Raw genomic sequence first — 20,677 nt, 5'->3', positions numbered from 1 at the left:
GCCGCTCTCCCTCACCTCGACGCCATCAGTCTCGTTCGCCCCAACTCCGTCGCTTCTCTCCGTCGCCTACCGCCTCACGTATCCAGCCGGAAAACTAGGCACTGCAGCTTCTGGAGGTGAAGCTGCGTTGTCCGCCCTGCCCTCAAATCCTCTGCTCACGTTACACACGAACCAAAACCTTCTTGACGTTGACGTTGATGGCTACCCTGTCACGGCACTCATCGATAGAGGTGCGCATCGTTCTATTATGAGTGTTGCCTTCCGACGACGACTGAACAAGCTCCTCACCCCAGTGTCGACACGCGTCGTCCGCGTTGCGGATGGCGGTACTGTGCCTGTCATCGGCATGTGTACGGCACGTGTCAGCATCGCCAGCCGCCACACTCCTGTCCTCTTCACCGTGATTGCTCATTGCCCCGACGACCTCATTCTCGGCCTCGATTTTCTCTCCGCGCACTCTGCTCTTATTGACTGCTCTTCCAGTACTCTTCGCCTTGAGTTGCCGATTCTCGCAGAACCTTCCGACACACCCCAGTGTCGCCTACGCCCCACCGGCTTTATTCGCCTGCCGCCAAAATCAATAGCCTATATTGAACTCTTGTCTTCCCCACCAGTCCCTGATGGCGAGTACCTTGTCACTCCTCTGCCCGACATTCCACTACAGTATGACATTACCGTGCCTCACAGTATACTTTCTATTACTGCGAACCGCACTTTCATGCCTATCTTTAACTTTGGATTGGCAAAGCAAATTCTACCGCAAGGTATTTGCCTTGCCAATGTTGATTGTCTCGGCGACCATCACGTGGCAACTTTATCGACCGATGCTTCTTGCGAGCTTAGCAGGCCCATCGTGCCAACCTCAGCCGCCAATACCAAGATACAGAAAATGGTTGCGACGGACCTGTCTTCTGCGCAGGCTGAAGACCTTTACCAAGTATTATCGTTCTACAGAGATATTTTCTACTTCGACGATCGCCCTTTAGGCCAGACACTCGCGGTCAAGCATCGGATTCTTACTGGCGATGCTACTCCTATTCACCGACGACCGTATCGAGTTTCTGCGTCGGAACGCCGAATAATTCAAAGTGAAGTCAACAAAATGCTAGACAAAAACATCATTGAGCCTTCTTCGAGTCCCTGGGCGTCACCTGTAGTGTTGGTTAAGAAGAAGGATGGCACGTGGCGCTTCTGTGTAGACTACCGCCATCTGAACAACATTACTAAGAAGGACGTCTACCCGCTCCCACGTATAGACGACGCCCTTGACTGCCTCCATGGTTCCAGCTATTTCTCTTCTATTGATCTTCATTCTGGATACTGGAGATTGCTGTTGACGGTATGGACAGAGAAAAAACTGCGTTCATCACACCTGGTGGCCTATACCAATTTGAAGTAATGCCGTTTGGATTATGCAATGCCCCTGCCACCTTTGAGCGTATGATGGACTCCTTGCTGCGTGGTTTCAAATGGTCCACATGTCTCTGCTACCTCGACGACGTCATCGTCTTCTCGCCCACGTTCGACACTCACCTTGAGCGTCTAACAGCTATACTTGATGTATTTCGAAAGGTGAAGCTGCAACTTAGCTCGTCCAAATATCGTTTCGGCCACCGCCAAATCACTGTTCTGGGCCACCTCATTGACGCTTCTGGAGTACAGCCTGATCCCGACAAAACTCGCGCTGTCCGAGACTTTCCGGTTCCGAAGACAGCCACAGACGTTCGAAGTTTTGTCGGGCTATGCTCGTACTTTCGTCGTTTTGTTCAAGATTTTGCGGCAATTGCTAGACCCCTCACTAATCTTTTGAAGAAAGGCGTACAATTCTCGTGGGGTACTGCAGAAGCCGCCGCCTTCTCTCGTCTCGTCACTCTTCTCTCCTCACCACCCATTCTCACCCACTTCGTCCCTGAGGCCCCTACAGAATTGCTTACAGATGCCAGCGGTCATGGCGTAGGTGCCTTCTTAGCCCAGCGTCAGCGTGGCCAGGATCGCGTTATTGCTTATGCGAGTCGCCTCCTCACACCATCAGAGCGCAACTATTCCATCACGGAACGAGAATGCCTTGCTGTAGTCTGGGCGGTAGCGAAGTTCTGTCCTTACCTCTACGGTTGCCCTTTTTCCGTAGTCACTAACCATCATGCTCTCTGCTGGCTCTCATCCCTAAAAGATCCTACAGGCCGGCTTGGTCGATGGGCTTTGAGACTACAAGAATTTTCGTATTCCGTGGTCTACAAGTCTGCCCGCCTGCACCAAGACGCTGACAGCTTGTCGCGTTACCCTGTTGATGACCCTGACTCCTCCAATATTACCAGTGCTGCTTGCGTATTCTCTGTGTCGCAGCTGCTTCATTTCGCCGACGAGCAACATCGTGACGCCTACATCAGAGCACTCATCGACCGTTTTGAACACTCTCCGGCCGACGCCACTCTACGCCCCTTCGTCCTCCGCGACGGTACTCTGTACCATCGTAACCTTCATCCGGACGGCTCTGAGTTCCTACCTGTCATACCTAAACACCTCCGCTCAACTGTTCTAGAAGAGCTCCACGACGCACCAACGGCAGGACACCTCGGCGTATCTCGAACCTATGACCATGTACGTCGCTGTTTTTTCTGGCCGGGCCTTGCCCGTTCCGTACAACGTTACGTCGCCGCTTGTGAACTTTGCCAATGACGCAAAGCTTGCCAACGACGCAACGACGATACATAGCCTATATAAAACTTTGTAGTCTTATTTTAATCAGATTTAAATTTGGCTAAAAGGAATACAAATGTCACTAAATGTCAACAAAAGTGCGATCATTGTCTTTCCTTTAACTTTTCCTATCCGAATAACACTGTCGTATGGCCCGGAGATTATTCCGCAGGTACATTCTTTAAAATATCTGGGGATGATTTACACCGAAAAGCTTAATTGGCAGACACACATAGAATACATCGCATCTAAGGGAGCATGCGCTGTTGGTTTATTACGAATAGTCTGCAGCAGTCGTTTTGGAATGCGCAGGGAGACCTTGCTGATGATTTATTTTATGTATGTCCGCCCCATTCTAGAGTTTGGATGCTTGTTATTTTCAGGAGGTCCTACGTATAAGTTACGCCCTCTGGTTCTTTTAGAACGCGAATCACTATGTCTGTGTCTCGGCCTTCCAAAATTTGTAGCCAATAATATTTTATATCATGAAACTCATCTGCCTTCTCTTCAAACTCAATTTCGTATACAGACAGTCCAAACATTTCTAAACATCTATGCTTCTCCCCAGAGACGCTCCTACTATATTTTTATTCAAGAACCAACTGCATTTTTTGAGAATCAATGGTCCAGACTTCATTGTCCCCAGGTAGTTTTGGTGCAGAAGCTATTAGAGCCATTACAAATATCAATCCATGATGTGGCTTTTCAAAATTTACCTACTTCGACAGTAAGTGTTGAATTTGGCGATATATTTCGCAATAACGCTAAGCTCCTACCTATTCGATACCTAAAAGGTTTATTAGATGACCACCTTGAAAACCTCTAAATAAATGCAGTAATAGCCACAGATGCTTCTGTCAGTGAAGAGAAGGCCGGAGTGGGCATTTTTTCGACATCATCAAATTGGTCTTTCTCTCTTCGACTACCCAACTTTACGCCAATATTTCAAGCAGAGTTATTGGCGATCATCCTAGCTCTACGGAAACTTCCCACATCTATTTCTTCAGCCGTAATCTTAACCGACTGCTTGTCTGTATGCTCCACTTTATCTGTGTCCAATTCAAGTATCATTCTCCGAGAATTTCATTCATTCATTGCCCAACATTTACGCCTCATCCACCTGGTATGGGTGCCAAGGCACGTGGGGCTCACTTTAAACGAGTCAGCAGACGCACTAGCAGTGGCATCTCTTAAAGGCATGGTACTGAAGATCCTAAAACCTTCGGCATACGTCACTTCTGCAAGATTTAAAATATTTTCCATTCAAGAAGAACATGCCAAATCACGTGTATTAGATAACGCCGATTTTCAGCACCTTAGATTTCCTTGGCACAGCAGATGGTGCTCAACAAGCAAATTTGAAGTTTCATTTACGCGTATGCGTTGCCGAATACTACGGCTTAATTTCTATTCCCATAGGTCTGGTTTGGCACCTTCTCCTAAATGTTTTTACTGCAATGAACCCGAAACTATGGATCATTTCTTCATAGAGTGTCGTAGGTTCAACGTGCATAGAAAACGACTTCTAGAAGGTCCCTTCCGCCAACTTGGATTAGCCATTACGCTACCTATCATTCTATCTCTGGGGGCGTCGGCACTGGGACACTGTAATAGGAACGTATGTGATGCCATATATAATTTTGTAATGGGAACAAGGAGACTTCCATGCTAATTTTACTGCTTTATTTTCCACAACAAAAAACCAAAAATATTAACTTCTAATTTTAAGAAACTATAGCATGAAAATTATTATTAACAATTAGAATTCATTTAATATCTCATTTTCAGTAAAAAAAAATCCTGTTTAGGTATTTATTCTTTTTTGACCCACTGCCACCCGATTCATGGTGGCAACTAGTGGCAACCGGGCCATCCTTGGCCTAGATCTGGAAAAGGCATTTGACAATGTAGCACATGCAGCAATCCTGAGCCGCATAAACAAGCTCAACTTGGGTGAGCGAAGCTACAACTACGTCAGAGACTTCCTGTCGCGCTGCACAGTCACCCTCGCGGTCGGCAGCATGACATCCGATGAACATACACTAGAAAGCACCGGCACTCATCAAGGGTTGGTCATATCCCCGCTCCTTTTCAACCTCGTGATGCTGGGTCTCCCGGTCTGCCTCGACGAGATCGATGGCCTCCATCACGCCTTGTATGTAGATGACATCACCCTGTGGGTCAGCAAGGGCAGTGACGGTCAGATAGAATGCACCTTACAAGCAGTGGTCTCTGAAGTCGAAACCTACCTCCAAGACACAGGTCTCCGACTATCTCCACTCAAATCGGAGCTGCTCATCTACCGCCCGCGCCGCCGGCCCAAGCCTACAGCAGAATCGCGCCAATGTGACGACATAATCCTCTATACGCAAGACGGCTCCTGCATTCCCCAAGTCCCGAAGATACGCATCCTAGGCACGCATATAACAGCCAATGGGTCAAACATAGAAGCTATTCGCAAAATCGAAGGCAAGGTTACAGCGGCCACCCGCCTGATCAAACGCATTACAAACAAGCACACGGGCATGAAGCAGGACAGTGTCATGCGCCTCATACACTCTTTCGCAATCAGTCACATCACTTATGTGGCTGCCTTCCACAACTGGAATGTCACCGAAAGGGAGAAAATCAACACCCTTATACGCAAGACTTACAAGATCGCCCTTGGCCTACCGGAGTCCATAAGCACTGCTCGTCTGCTGCAGCTGGGGGTATACTACACGCTTGAGCAAATCGTGGATGCGCAAAGAGCCTCGCAACTCGAACGCATGTCTTTAACAGCCACGGGCCAGTACATCCTGTACAAACTCGACTTCAACTACCACGTCCAACACGGTCAGAAACAGGTCATTCCACCCAACATTAGCGACACGCTGATTGTCGCCCCTATCCCTTGAAACATGCACCCCAAATTTAATCGGGGCCAACGCCAGGCCCGTGCCAAGGCACTGCTGCGCTCCTTGGGTGGAAAGAAGACTACGCGCTTTGTAGATGCCGCAGAATACACACGAGAACACCGGTTCACGGCTGTAGTCGTAGACGTTAGCTCTCGGCTTTCGCACATTGTAGTGTCGCGGAACAGTGAAACAGCGGAAGAGGTAGCGATTGCGCTTGCGCTTACCGACCACCTCTGCGAGGTAGTTTTTAGCGACTCACAATCTGCAGTTCGCAACTACGCATGGGGGCGCATTTCCTCCAAAGCTCTCCAGATTCTAAGGAAAGCTGGGCGACAGCACTTCGATAACACCACGATCATGTGGTTTCCAGCGCACGTCGCCACCCCCACCGGTGAGGGCCCCCCTAACTTGAACGAGGTAGCACACTTCTCTGCACGAGAACTGACCCGCCGCGCAGAATTGGAGACCGCCTCTTCGAGTTCGGGACTCCTGGTTCAAAACATGCGAGAACGCCTGGTCAGGCACAATGACACCACCAAGCACTACCAGCTAGGCAGGCGGTTGCTGCCCCCACCTCACCCCATGCTGAAACATCGCCAGAGAGTCAGTCATCTGGCGAGAATTGCAAACACAAACATTCCCCAGTCTGGTGCAATTGCAGCATATTTTCCCCGCACAATACCCGACTGCTCTTTGCAAATTATGTCAGGAAACTAGAGCGACGCTGTCACACATGTGGGAGTGTCATGTTACATCAGCTACAATGGCAGTAGCTCCGGAGGCTCTTGCGTCGAAGTGGGCCGCCGCTCTGCGCAGTTCCAACCTCAAGACACAAGAGTGGGCTGTCCAGCAAGCCCGAGAGGCGGCGACAAGGCAAGGCCTCGAAGTCCCCTCATGGGAGACCTGAGCCCAGGTCGTTAAATTTGCCGGATTCAAAATAAAGTTGTTTCCATTCATCCATCACCCGTAGTGGGTTGTGCTATATCTACAGGCACCAAACCAAACCAAATCTGGGCCTCTCGCTGCTACGCATTTTATCAAGGATGAGCGAGAAGATGTTCCCACGACCACCTTAACAAGGTCAGTCGTCTACTTCATCGCTCATTTTTGGACGACATGCCTCTGAAAGCTCGGACCAGCTCGATTCCTGGGAGACCTCAACACCAGAAGCCATGGACTCTGACAGCGAGTACACCGTAGTCATGGGCCGCTGTATGTCAACCGAGGCGACTTCATCGAATCAGAGTGAGCAGGAATCCTTCATGGTTTCTTACGTGTCGTTCTCGACGTTACACAGCATGAACTCCCTCAGCAGGCAGTTTCTAACTGAATATTTTGAATGTGTGGCCCCTTGGTAAATCAACGAGATCAGGATCAACGCTCACAAGAACTTCCCGACAATAGATGTGAAAAATTCCGCAGTACTTGAGAAGTTAAAGACCATTCCACGGTTAAGCGCAATCCCCGTCCGCTCCTTTATTACTTACGGGAAGGAGACAACAACTCGAGTGATTTCCGACGTGGAGCTTGAAATCAAGCATGCGGACCTTTAACAGTCTTTTGAGGTCATCGGTGTCCATTCTTGAGATTCATCTCTTGGGACTCTCCCGATGTATCAAGTTAATATTTGCTTCTTCGACATTACCAGCATCTGTCAAAGTGGGCTACGTGCTACACCGAGTACGACCATTCATTCCGAGTCCTATTCAGTGCCGGAAATGTCACAAGATAGGACACGTGAGCCCTGCTTTTAGAAGCAAAGCCACCTGCTCGCGTTGCGGTGGAGAGCATGAGACCACCGACTGTGAGGCGTCCTCATTTAAATGTTCCAACTGTACTGGCTCTCACGAAGCGACTTCGAAGGAATGCCCGAAGATGAAACAAGAGGTTCATATTCTTCGAAAAATGGCGAGAGACCAATCTTCACGTGAAGAGGTTGCTCAATCTGTTCGCCAAAGTGACCAACGCTCGTGACAGAAGCATCACAAAACCATTTCAGGAGAATTACTTAGCGTGGCACAGGTACCTCGACCACCTCTGCCTGTGCGTGCATCGAGGACGGTAATGGCGTCTACTGATAATTCAAGGTCGACGAGAGCACGCGGCAAACATTCACCTCCACCGGCTGATACAGACACGGAATGGCCTTTGCTGTCCTCTAGGCCCTCGGCCATGCCAGCGGGCCCTAGTGGTCCTCTGCGCCATGAAGCCAAGAATTATAGGGCCAATGAAACCGGTGACACTACGGGCAAGCAAGGAGATGAACACAATGAGGAGAGTGTACAAAGTGCTGAAGCACCTGGTCGAGTCAATGCGCGATTCTCGGTGGCCTCGAGAATCCGGCCGCTAAAAGTGCCCTACAAGTGCTCGCCGTGCTGGAGCCGCTTATCGCAGCTCTTTATATACTCCAAAGCTGTTGTTCGGAGCTTGTACTGTTCACGCAGGGGAGGCCCACAAACCAGCCTCGTCCTAGTGCCTTTATCTTTGAATTCACTTGAATTGGCGACTACAGACTTGATACAAAACCTGATGGTGGCTTCGTGGATGACATTTGTGAATGTTTATCATCAGTGTTGAACTTGCTTTCACCTTTGCGCATCCCTCTTGCTATGTCATAATCATCCCTCATCACATCTTTATGTCCCCGTTATCCCTCCCCCTGTGCAGAGAGCAGGCTAGAGCGCCTTAGCTCAGGCCGACCTCTCTGCCTTCTTTCAATTAAATTCTTTCATTCATTTTTTTTTCATATACCTTGTTGAAGAAATGGCCACAACTGCATCAAAATGTGGGAGGCTAGATAGGTGATGCACTCAATACGGCTGAAGTTTGCAAAAATAATTTGCGTTAAGAAAGTCAATCCCTAGAAGTCCAGTGGGTGCAGGGTCACAGACATTACCACAATATAGTTAAACCCCGTTATAATGAAACAGATAACAAAATAATTACTATTACCAAGGGGAAATTCCCCTCAGAATCACCATAGAGATTCATGCTCCAGTACATGCAATAACGGATATAACAAAGTAATCGATATACTGAAGTAATTCTGGCTCCCCTTTCAATTTTATCATAAAGAGGTTCTAATGTAAATTATAGCCACAAATATCACCTGCTCTCCTTTACCAGTAGCCCACCAACTTCCACTTGATCCCAGCTCCATCCTTATGGCCCAAAAATCTCTTCCAAGACACACATGCTCCAATACTCCCATGCGTCTGTTACCTTCCCCATAATCTCACTTGAGCTGAGGTAGCGCTTACACCTTCCGTAACCTAAGCCCTGAGCAGAGCACCTGAAAACCCTGTGAATGGCCCAAAAGGCTTTGCCCTAGCTTCTGCAACGGATGCTTACCTGCTGTGGCTGCGTCCAGGGATGAAAGCCACACGAGGAAAGTGCTGAGGTGCCAGGATATGGTACCAGCCCAAAGACTACAAGCAGTCAGTATCAACAATAACTTCCACAGGGCACTAATGCAGCTTGTGCATGGAGCAGGCTTGCAAGCATTGATTTACTATACTGTGTAGCAACAATGCTAAAAGGAAATGACCGGGGTAGTTGGAGAAGTATGGGAAAGGCCTTTGCCCTGCAGTGGGCGTGACCAGGCTGATGATGATGATGTAGCAACAATGTTTCTGCACTGTCATCAAAGTTGCCTTGAGCGTTCACTTAATGGTGAAATAGAAACGACAGGCTTCCAACCTTGGCAGAATTCGTTCTCTGCCAGCATGTCCAGGTCGGTCTGCTTATCCAATCAGAAACAACTAACGCAGGCACATAATATAAAAACAGCACATGGTTATCTAGCTTTTCTGCAATAGACTGCCCTCACTGCTGCATACACCATGCGAACCGTGAAACACCTGAACGTCGCTGTTTTGCAAAATCTAATTTCATTTGATGTCTCAACTCTTCTGGAAGGAAAATACTGCCTGAAGTGATATGCAGGGACAGCAACAGCTTGCACAATAATATGCCTTGTACCATCATCACCTCAACACTGCATTAACAAAGTTATCCATGCCGACTTCGACAATCTACCAACCTCCCTCAAGAAAATTGTGGTGCTATAGAAATGGTCGAGCATATCCTGCTACAATACCCAGCCTGTAGAAATGAATGTACCTTTTATGAAAGCCAAATAGACAAAGTTAGTCTGGTACCACTAAAACCTTTGAAGAGGCAGTCAACTATAAATACCAATTCTTTCACACCTTCTCCACCCCCTCTTCAAAAGCCTTTCAATCCATCATCCCCTTTTTCATGACACATTACATGTAGGCAACTATACACACCTGCACAAATCTGCATTTCATTGAAAAGCTTTTTCTGCGAGATTGTTTTTCTTGCAGCAAACATCCTGGACAACTCACAGTCTGTGCAATATGTGTTTCACCAGCTTTTTAGCAATGGTTAGCTCATATACTTGAACTTTCTTCTGGCTTAAATTGAAGCTAATACCTCTACAAATGCTGTGTGTCCATGGTGTGTTATTGCCCAAATAGCTACACGCACACACACACAAAATGATTTAAGGTATAAGGTGTGCTGAAAAAGATTTGAGGCGACATGCTCAACTTTATTTCCGCTCACCATCGCATGGTGCACATGTATTCTCAGGTACAATTAAAACACTGCTAACAAAAAGAGAGAATCACCAGCCCTGCAGCATTGCAGCAATCTTGCCAATACTACTATATTATACGAATTTCACAAAAATGAGATTTCGTCACTATTGGCCTTTACGCTAATTTATTTACACCATAACATTTTTGTTAAATATGTAAAGGAAGCTGTAAGTGTGAGTGCTGTTATAGCCAAACAAACTTGCAGCCGTAAAATAAAAGTCTGCAAGCTAGACAGAAACCATGACTCTAAAGGCACAAGACTTCTTTTTCAGCATTTATTTACACACATTACTGCTGCCTTGTCTCCCGGAGACGACGCACAGAGCTCCTCACGGTAGCAGCAGCTGTGGTGCTGCAAATAATGTACACAAAGAAAAATTAGCACACACCCCCTCACTCTTGTTATCATGCTCATGCACGTTTATTGGCTTTTACCTTGTCTTTGCCAATTTAGCTGCACATTTTGCAATGGAGTGTACATGTGGTTAAACTTGCGCATATTTGTGAGATGGGCTATGTCATCTACTGATGATTAAAGAAGTTTGACTAGTTAATGCGTATTCCAGACTTTTAGACCTATTTAACCTGTGCATAAAGACAGGATGTGAACGAGCAGCACGCACGACACGAGCTGAACCCTAGCGCCATGACCTGCATGCTTCTTGTTCTTGTCCAGTCTTTTTAGCCCTAGTTCAATAACTAGAGAGAGCCAACTTTTAGCAAGTGCATGTGCTGGTGTACAAAGCACTTTTGCTTTCTCATGCTGTCGTTACCTCTATCCCATTTACCATGACAACAGAGAGGTGTGCATATTTCCAGTGCACAAAGGTATTGTGGACATGAAAAGCATGAAAAGTCATGAGTCATTCTGCTGAGTAATTTGAACGTTGCTTGGCCAACATCAAATCACTGTCCATAACAGCTCTACCTTGCCCCACACTCGGACTAGAGAATGGATGAGCTATTTCTATCTGTCACGGGAGTACTATGGACAGTGAGTATTAATGGACAAGCTCATTGCCATGTCGTCAGCAAGGGAAGTTGAATGTCTGCACTTACAAAGTAGCAGATGCACAAAGTACCAAGATCTTCCGCGCATCAACTAGTGCAGAAAGTGGAGCCCAATCCAAGAAAACAATTCACTTGCCCTCAAGTGAAGAAAAATTTCAGATGTATCAGCTCAGTTCTCTTTCATCAAATATCCCCTCCCCCTCGTTTCCTCTATTCAGAAATAAAGGACTCCACTGCTGTCACACATCTGCTCAAAACAAGTTTCTAGCACAACATAGCCTTAAAAAAATAATAATTACTCATCAAACATGACAAGCTCACATGCAAAACAATTGAAATAAATGCCTTTAACTTGGAGGCTTGGAGGAAAAGCATGTAGACTTGAGCTTAACAGTTAGTAAACATAGGATGCAGATGTTTATAGCAGCTGCCTTCACAAAACATAGATATTGCAATACTTAAACAGCAACTGTTACAGCACTGAAAAAGAGGCAAACACTTTTAACAAATAAAATATCACACCTCTCAAAAAAACTGTTCTGCGACTAAAACTTTCCTAAGCATCTATATTATATACTTTATTACGACAAATTTGTTCACTTTAATGTGCTCACTTTCTGTTCACAGTATTGTGATGCTAAAATTCCAGTTCTGTGTTAACTAAAAGTGGTATTTTTTTCTCCAAAATTTCTGCCAATTATTAATCAAGCAGTACAACACAACAGGAAAGCAAAGCAACACATTTGGACATGGAGTTATATGCAATAACAATGGTATTTGAAGCTCAAGTTTTGCTTATCATGAAGCATGTGCTAGAGACCTCTGTAGTGAAATGTACCAGAGTGGCAGCTGGAACCCAGGTGGATGAGCACAACCTTCTGAGTTTGCTGCTGCTTCCATTTAAAAATCCTACAATTGAAGTGCCTAAAGAACACATTTTGTGCAATTACAGGAGGTGCTTTGCATACTAGAATGATACCTTAGTTAATATCTTATAATGAAAGCCTTGCAAAATTGAAAAAGAAAAACAATTGTGACCTAAAGTGATAACAGTTTTCATGCTGTAGGGCCTAGGCACTTCATCCACGAGCAGGGCTAGCAATAACCATAGGGGTTGCGAAGTTGCGAGTCGCTACATCATGCACTTCGTCTCCAAGCTGCTTCTAAAACATACTACACACCTTCTAACCTTTGTTATAAAGTGCCTCAATTTCACTTGGCTGTTGATTGGAACACCACTTGTCAACAATGTGCTTAAGCGTACCCGTTGAACGGAAATGAGAGAAATAACATCAAGACAAAGTGCACAGCTGTGTCGACCCACTCAAACCCCACGATGATGAGGTACAGCACTATGTTCAATTATTGCCTCGCCTTGACCTTACAGATATTGAGGACTACATTTAAGGGACAATAAAGAGAATGTGAGGTTAAGCTAGAGAGAAAAAGTTCAGGCTCCTGTAAGTAAGAAAATGATGGAAATGGAAAGTCGGAGCGATGCCACGTCTTCTTTTTGGTACCTCTCAGATATGGATTCACAGAGATGATGTGGTTGATTCAGAGAGTGGCAGAGAAGGGAGTCATGGGGGATTACGTCTACTCATCTGTACTGGCATGGGTGATTCAAATAGAGAACCAGCAGCGGGAAGACATTCAGTGGCAATGGTCTACGCAACTCAGTCATATATTAGCACACGGAAAACAATGACATACTTCTAGACAAATAGTCTATCGATCTAACTCGGCTTAATATTTTCCTATAGTGTCCCTTTTAACAAAACAAGCTCTGTGGCCCATGGGCAAGTTATTTCATGAGCAGCTGAGTGCAGCAGCCATGCATTCAAGTTATTGCAGAGAGTGGTCATATTTCGAAGGGCAAGCAGACGTACTCTGTTTGGAATCAACAAAGGGCTGGAAATCTGCCTGAATCATGCAATGACAAGAACCAAACATTGCTATAAGTGTCAGGTAGGAAGCCGAGCATCCCTTGGCTTATTCTTGTGCACTTCAGGAGCAGGGCACCGTGCATGTGTTTAGTATTTATTTCACCAGTTTCAATATCTCGCTTCAATAAAATCACTTGAAGAAAGTGCCCCTCTACACAGCCATGAAAGGCCAGGACAGCTACCAGCACAATTTCTTTCTTGTATGCAATTTTTGTGATTTTGCACCACTTGCAGCTTAGATGTCTAACAAGACGGTAGGTCCAGTAGTGGACATTCCTTCTTGGGTGGACTATTCGTCTCGCCATAACCTGATAACAAATTCATGCTGATTTCACTAGGCTGAGACAATGTTCTGCATTATTTAGCATCCGTAATTTTTGAGTAAAACCCAATAATTCTTGATTTTTGGACCTTTATGTACCACCTTTTGAGAGCAAGTGGTCAAGCTGTATGATATTATGTATACCGTATTTACTCCGATTCTAATGCGCCCTCAATTGTAACGTGCACCAGTTTGCCGTGACCTTAAAAAAAAAAATGGGAAAGTCTTTTACAGTACCGCATACCTCACTCTTTCATACAGAAACAAAACTTTCTCTTATTTGGAAGAAATAAAGGTTTACTCCCAATGCACTAAAGTTGCAATAAATAAAAAAAGTCGCAGTTTCGCTTGAAAGGTCAAGCATCGATTACGATAGCAAATTAGTAGACAACTATACAAAAAGTAACGATAGGAGTTTTATTGGCCATATAAGCTTTTAAACATTCCCTTAACTAAATTAACAAGCATGGTGTCAGGCGCACACAAACATGTACACCTCTCACTCAATGACCGCAGAAACTATCAAAACGCTGTAGTGAGGAAGTGCGGTAGCAGGAGAGATGCGAATTGACTTTTGTGCAGCCTCTCGTGTCAACGCGAACTAAGCGACAAGAACACAGTATGGTGCGGCTAGATGCGTAGACTTGTCTCCATCACAGATAGTTTTCAAAATAAGGGCTGCACGGCCGCGCCTATGTTGCAGCTGCCGGTGTAGAACGCCTCTCCTGTTTGCGGAGAGGCGTTCTGCAAGGTATGAGCAACTTTAGTGATAGAATGGCGTGGCAATATTACCTGGACATACCGCATGTCATATAGCAAGGCGTGGCATATACATACCGTATTTACTCGCATAATAATCTCTCTTCTTTGTAAAAAAAAACTTGATGCAAATTCAGGGGTGCGATCATTGTGTGGTTTAAATTTCCTGCGAGAAGAAAAAAATTTTCCGCGTTTGCTGCGGGATGACAACAGGTCAACAAATAGGCAGCTGCTGCTGTGTGTAGTGCCAGACACCAAAACAAAAATGGCGGCCAGCAGAGCAAGCTGAACGCGATTCTATTCTTCTCATTAGTAAATTACGCGCATTGAGACAGTTTCTTCCGTATCGGTAATGAACAATATTGTTAATATCGGCAAGTTTGTGGCAATAACGTAGCCACGTCCACTTTGAGGGGTCAGAAACAGATGGGCGCGCTTGGCTGCCAGTGACATAGAAACACATGGCGGACATGCTGCGGAAACTGCGGCATTTGTCTTCACTACTATCCTAATACGGCATGTTTCTGCTAAGGGTGGGCGAATATCTTGTCTGTGTTACAAGCATCAGCGTATGAATAGGGTACACTCGTATCAGTGTAAACGTGGCTATCGTTGCCGCTCGCTATTCGTTGCGTGCCCACGAGTGCAGACTAGAAGAATAGAAAGGCACCCTTTGTGTTGTTGTTGTTGACCAAAACCATTATAATGCCTACACATAATAAAGGCAAGTTTGGTTGCGGCTTTCTTTTGTCATGGAAGTGCGGAAAGTGATGAAAGGAATGAAATAGGGCATCTGCTTAAGAATGTTTGGTGTGTGCAGACCGCTTGGTTTGTCTTGAAGAGTCGTTCGCATAGCATCCGACAGATGGTAAGCGCGATAATTATTAGCTAGAATTGCCGCACAACATATCGCTGCAGCAAGTTCGGGGTGCAATCTTTACACGGGAAATTAAAATCTAATCTTGACGACAAAATTCAGGGGTGCAATCATTACGCAAGTGCAATCATTATGCAAGTAAATACGGTACAGTCGAACCCGGCTATATCGAACTCGCAAAAAACGCCTATCAGTTCGATATAGAGCATAATTCGATATAAGCCTGCTAAATAATTGGATGTCATAAAAGCATATACCATTTATAAAATCACTTTATTGATTAAACTAGCTTAGTTTCGCACGAAATAGTCCTGCATTTTCTTCTGCTTTGGCAATTTAGCTGCCTGCGACGCACGCACTTTTCCACATTAAGGAGTCGGAGCAGCTGAGGCCGCAACTTTCTGCATTCGCGCAGAAGCACCGGACTAGTGCGAGCGCACCAATCATTCCGGAGGATGTGGGACCGTCGTTGCTTTCCTCATTGTGCCCACTTTCACTTGTGCTCGGTACGATGTTGGCAATGTAGTCTTCGTTTTCGGGCTCTCCCGTGGTCGCGACACATCATTTGCGCTCACAAACTCATCCACCGTTGATTCGTCAACAGTTTCCGGAAATTCTGACAGTTCGCTCCAAACTTCGGCAACACTGGCAACGGCTTCGTCGCATTCATCAGAATTTACGGTCATCACCGAGCACGCGGAAGTCGGCACGGCTGAAGCAATTTCAGATTAACCACTTGTACACGGCCGTGCGTACGGGTCGGGCGCCACGGGCACCGGGTTGCGAGTTTGGGCGCTTTAGCCCTAATCTCCCCCTTATTCTTCAAGATCGTACCGAGAGTGCTCCTCGGAATCTTGTGCTCTGCGGGGACATCCGACTTCTCACCGCGCTCGACACGATTTATGATTGCGAGCTTCACGACGAAAGGCAAATTCTGCCGCTTCTTCACGGCAACACTGCGGGAGAAGGCCTACAAGGCGCACACGAAAACAGCGAGACAAGCCGCACTTTCGCCATCTTGCGCGACGAGGGCACAAGAGCATCTGATTGGCTGTCTGAGCAAGCGCTGTGGGCGGGCCAGGATCATTTTTTGCAGGGGGGGTGCCGACGGCTCGTCCGAGGCAGCGCGTTCGGGCGCGGTCACGGTAGGGAGAGCGGTTGGATGGAGCCGCGCAGCCGGGTTTTCTCCTCCACCACGAGGGAAAGCCAACTTCCGGGGGCACTTTCCGCCGCTTGACGTTCGATATATCGGGTGTCGCTGCTATTTTTGTTCGATGTAAGCGTAATTTTTGCGATATATACTCATTGTAACTATATCGTGTCCAGAAATTGTTCGATATATAGAATAATTCGATGTAAACGGGTTCGATATAGTCGGGTTCGACTGTAGTAACCTATCCTGCTACATCCAGGGTCAGCTACATGCAACATGCCAAGTGCTATATGCATCTGCTACATGTCAAGACACCTTGTGGAATATAATAGAACTGCAATGCAATGTTTGTATGTATCAACGCTACACAGCGCGCATGTCAAACGGCACAATACGATGGCCATTATGATGAATTAATGTCATTCCCTTCGAAACGCAGCGGTGAAATAGTTACCTAGCCAGCTTGATTTAATCAGGTACACAATGTATATTTTTTATAGCATCCTTATGTACATCTCCTTAAACTTCCTTTTTCTTCCTCAAACCTGTAACTGCCTTGTGCATCTGCTACATGGCATTCTACCAGGTATAATAATATTCAAGTGCAATGCAAAATGTCCACGTATCAACGCTACGCAGCGCGCAAGTCGCATCACACGCCTCCTCACGCGCTAGGCCGTGCTTATGGGGAATTTTTCCGTTGCATGCTAGCAAGCGCTGGTGTGGCTCAGTGGTAGTGCAGCTGACTCTCACGAAGCGGATATGGATAAAATGAATAAATACTGCATGTTTCTTGCCCTTTCATCGCACTCTCTTTTAGTTCCGTTTTTGACAGGTAAGTGGGCGATCTCGTGCTATTTCGGTTAAGCAGTACTACCGCTTAGAACGTACGTTTTCCGAGCTCCGGCCAACTACGGTTTAACAAGATTTCACTGTATTGGGACCTAGTAAAACAGGACAAGAGATAGAGACGGAACCCCTCCCTAGGATAGACGCAGAAATGCTCCCGATGCATATGACATATCAATGGCAGTAAGCAGTAGTAATATAAGGAAAAGCATCACACTTTCTGCAAAGCACGCCCCAGCTTTGTTTTATGTCTTAAAACAGTGCACAGAACAATGTAAAGAACAGGTCATCCAACCCCTTTTGTTGTTTTCGTTAATGTTGTTTCTTTAAAGTATATTGATGGCTCACGACAATTTGTAGAGATGAATTCATTGCAACTTGCAAGCAGCTGTTCTTGCCACATTAGTGAGAGAGATTTAAATTCTTTATATAGGATGTTTGTGTCCAAAAGAGGACCATTATACGAACTGCTTTTAAAGCTTAACCAGAAAAATACATGTACTACTCCAGGAGGGCACATGTATATGGCAATGGAGGCCTCAGAAGAGCAGCTGAGGTTATAATAAAAAGTGACGCAGGATCTTTGGGGCACCCTAACTGCAAGGGGGGGATCAAAGCTGGAACCAGAGTGGTTCGTGGATTACGGCTGCAGAGGCCTGAGCGTGCCTAAACCATTGAGGCCGGAGCCCCAACCAACAAATCAGTCTGGCTACCAGGTGCCGCCAATACTAAAAGCAACACTTATATACTTAGTACTTGCGCAAATTCTCCCTTCCCTCCTGGCATTACAAGGAGACTGCTCCTTGCACTGACACTTCGATTTGCAGGTCAACTAATGCTGCCACATTATGGGCACACCAGAGAAGCCCTACCATTTGTTACTTTTGAATACTGAGGCATTTGCTTTAGTTGGATATTCTGTCTTGTGCATATTCATCTTGTTCGACGTTTCGTCCAGCTGGTAATGTGACACGTTCAACATTCGATCTTGGACATACAGAATCTGAATAATCTTGCGTCACCCCATCCCTTTGACGCCTTAGAACATTTCTTTAGAACAATATCTACCTTTCATAATACGCTGACACAACATTAACAAATTTCTAGAACGAGCCCAAATTCATAAACATTAAAAAACAATTCGGAAGAGTTGGCAGGCACGACATTCTGATGATTGTCGGGCTTTTTTCTTTTGTGGCTGCGGCAGCCAAATATGGTAAAGTTCACCATAATGGCTTTCAGTTTTGTTGCCAGACAGCCCCAGCATTCTGAACCACAGTATATAAACCAAGGATGTGTACGGTCACCAATATTTATTGAACAGTTTAACGCCTGACCGCCATTTTTGATCAAGCCATCTAAGCAGAATAGACCATACAAAGACTTTCTGCTATGTAAACAAAAACCCACAGCACTGAAAACCTTGCTACGCTTGAGCTGATATATCCGCTATTGGTTAAGTCCACCTGACGGGTCCAACACTAGGTATTATAAGTTTGTGAGCTAGCTATCTCCACTATTTTCATGGAATAACTAGTTGGACAACTAGCTTTACTGGCAGAAAGTATAGCACGACTGCCCCAGTCTACATTTTTTTTTTTTTTTGCTTGCTACGTGGCACAATTCTTGATGTGCACTTGCATTACTCCAATTCGCCAATTCGTCGCTTGCACCATTTCCACTTTCAGCAATTTCTGCTTTCACTGCTATTGCAAGCTTGCAGCAGAGGCAGGCCGCATATGGAGTCGCCGCATCTGCTCGTAACCAGGAGCTGAGACGATGCAAGTTCCGTTCAAACAGGAAGCCAAGAGAATGAGTGAGCGAGGAGCATGGAGGAGAGTAGGTTGATGGTACTAAACCAGGTTGGTAGCTTCAGCCCAGTTTTAGTCATATATCCTTTGAATGAGTGTGCCTGGGGCACCGCCATAATCATTATGAGACGATGCAAGTTCTGTTTAAACAGGAAGCCAAGAGAATGAGTGAGCGAGGAGCATGGAGGAGAGTAGGTTGATGGTACTAAACCAGGTTGGCAGCTTCAGCCCAGTTTTAGTCATATATCCTTTGAATGAGTGTGCCTGGGGCACCGCCATAATCATTATGAGACTGTGCAAGTTTGTGAGATCACCTTCTCAAATGCACAAGGGTCCACATTCTGGGTCAGCTTGCAATGGTTCACAAAGCAAATGTGTTCCAAGATCCAAATGTACACACTGGAGGTGACACAGGCCATAAACAATTGATCGCAGTGGTCAATTACTAATGGCGCGGAAACGTCGGAATTAATGGAATGAAACTTTCACATTCTCTCGGTACGGTAGTAGTTTCCAGCAAAAGGATGCGGTTCTGCTGTTTGAAGACCTCCACACACACTGCATAGTTGAATGCAGGACACGGCTGGATATCTACGATTCAATTTTTGTACATATTACAGTTACGCACTTCACTGACTCCGCACAAGCAATGCAAGGCGGCAGCAGCAGCAGTCAATGCGGAAATCCACACATCAGCGCTAGGGCCAAATCTAGTAGTCTGTTGGCGATCACGGCTGACATCAATCAAGAAGTATGTAGAACGAAAAGTAACACGACTTCACAGAATATCTTTAAACATTTCCACAGTGTAAAGGCCATGTTCTATTGTAACCGGTTTCCACATGTCAAGTTTGTCTTTCTGGACATTAATGAAATGACATACTGTGAGATAATACAAGCTTGAGAACTGGAGGGATTTAATAGGGGTGTTTCGTTGCCCTTTTTCTAGTAACGTTCGCGCTAATGGGCTTTAGTATAATGAGTACGTGAGGGACGGAAACTGACTGAAGTTTCACACATGCTCACCTGAAAACGTAGGCGCCACCGGCAACAGTCTTGCGGCAGGACCGACACTTCCAAATCCCCACACAGGTGCGTTTCATTGTATCCTGCAAAGTATACACACCACAAAGTTTATTTTCCTGTGTTCATTTCCACGCAAACTACACTAACTAAAAGTTATATTGGTGAAAGAACAGCCTCTATCATATCACAACACGCGCACTTGCACCAAGTCTCTGGAGTGTTTCGCTCACCTTGCCACAGAATGTGCAGGTATATTTAGCATGCTGGGTTATTTCAATCTTCTTCGCCATTTTACGAAGAGAGGCACCGTATCTGGTTCCATACTTGCCGACGATTCCGACCTTCTTGGTCCTCTTTGCCTGAAATTAGAGTAGAGCGCAGCGATTATCTACAGGCAATATTCAAGGTATGAGACACCGTAGGTTGTAAATCAACATTTCAAAAAACACATGGAGGCTTGTGCTAGTTAATTAGAAGTAATTTTCAAGCCAGTGTGCACAAGAACACAGGATTAATTTAGATTTCATCCTGGCTTACCATTTTTGCCGAACCGTCAGAAACAACGCTGACTGGAAAAGGAAAAGGAAGCGTTAGTTGGTGTTGTTGCTAGGCCGTCGAAAAACTTGCGACAGATTTAGCCATATCTATCTATTCGTTATTATTTTTCTTTCTTTCTCGTAAAAAAAATATATGAGTACTAATAA

The 20,677-nt window shown here is 45.7% G+C and overlaps 1 protein-coding gene across 1 annotated transcript; it reads right to left on the bottom strand.

The window, feature by feature from the left end:
* Window positions 1–10,479: 10,479 nt before the first annotated feature.
* On the bottom strand, window positions 10,480–20,630 carry RpL37A (ribosomal protein L37A). Its single transcript, XM_075681875.1, has 4 exons — window positions 20,511–20,630; window positions 20,204–20,332; window positions 19,974–20,056; window positions 10,480–10,571 (listed from the first exon to the last, which is right to left on the bottom strand). Exons 1-4 carry the CDS (start codon window positions 20,511–20,513, stop codon window positions 10,508–10,510), a joined length of 279 nt encoding a protein of 92 aa, XP_075537990.1. The 5' UTR covers window positions 20,514–20,630; the 3' UTR covers window positions 10,480–10,507.
* Between the last annotated feature and the right edge of the window lie 47 nt (window positions 20,631–20,677).

This window comes from Dermacentor variabilis, chromosome 2 (genome assembly GCF_050947875.1).
Source record: "Dermacentor variabilis isolate Ectoservices chromosome 2, ASM5094787v1, whole genome shotgun sequence".
Lineage (NCBI taxonomy): Eukaryota > Metazoa > Arthropoda > Arachnida > Ixodida > Ixodidae > Dermacentor > Dermacentor variabilis.
Note: the sequence above shows the minus strand (reverse complement) of the source record. Positions and strands in the feature narration are given on the sequence as shown.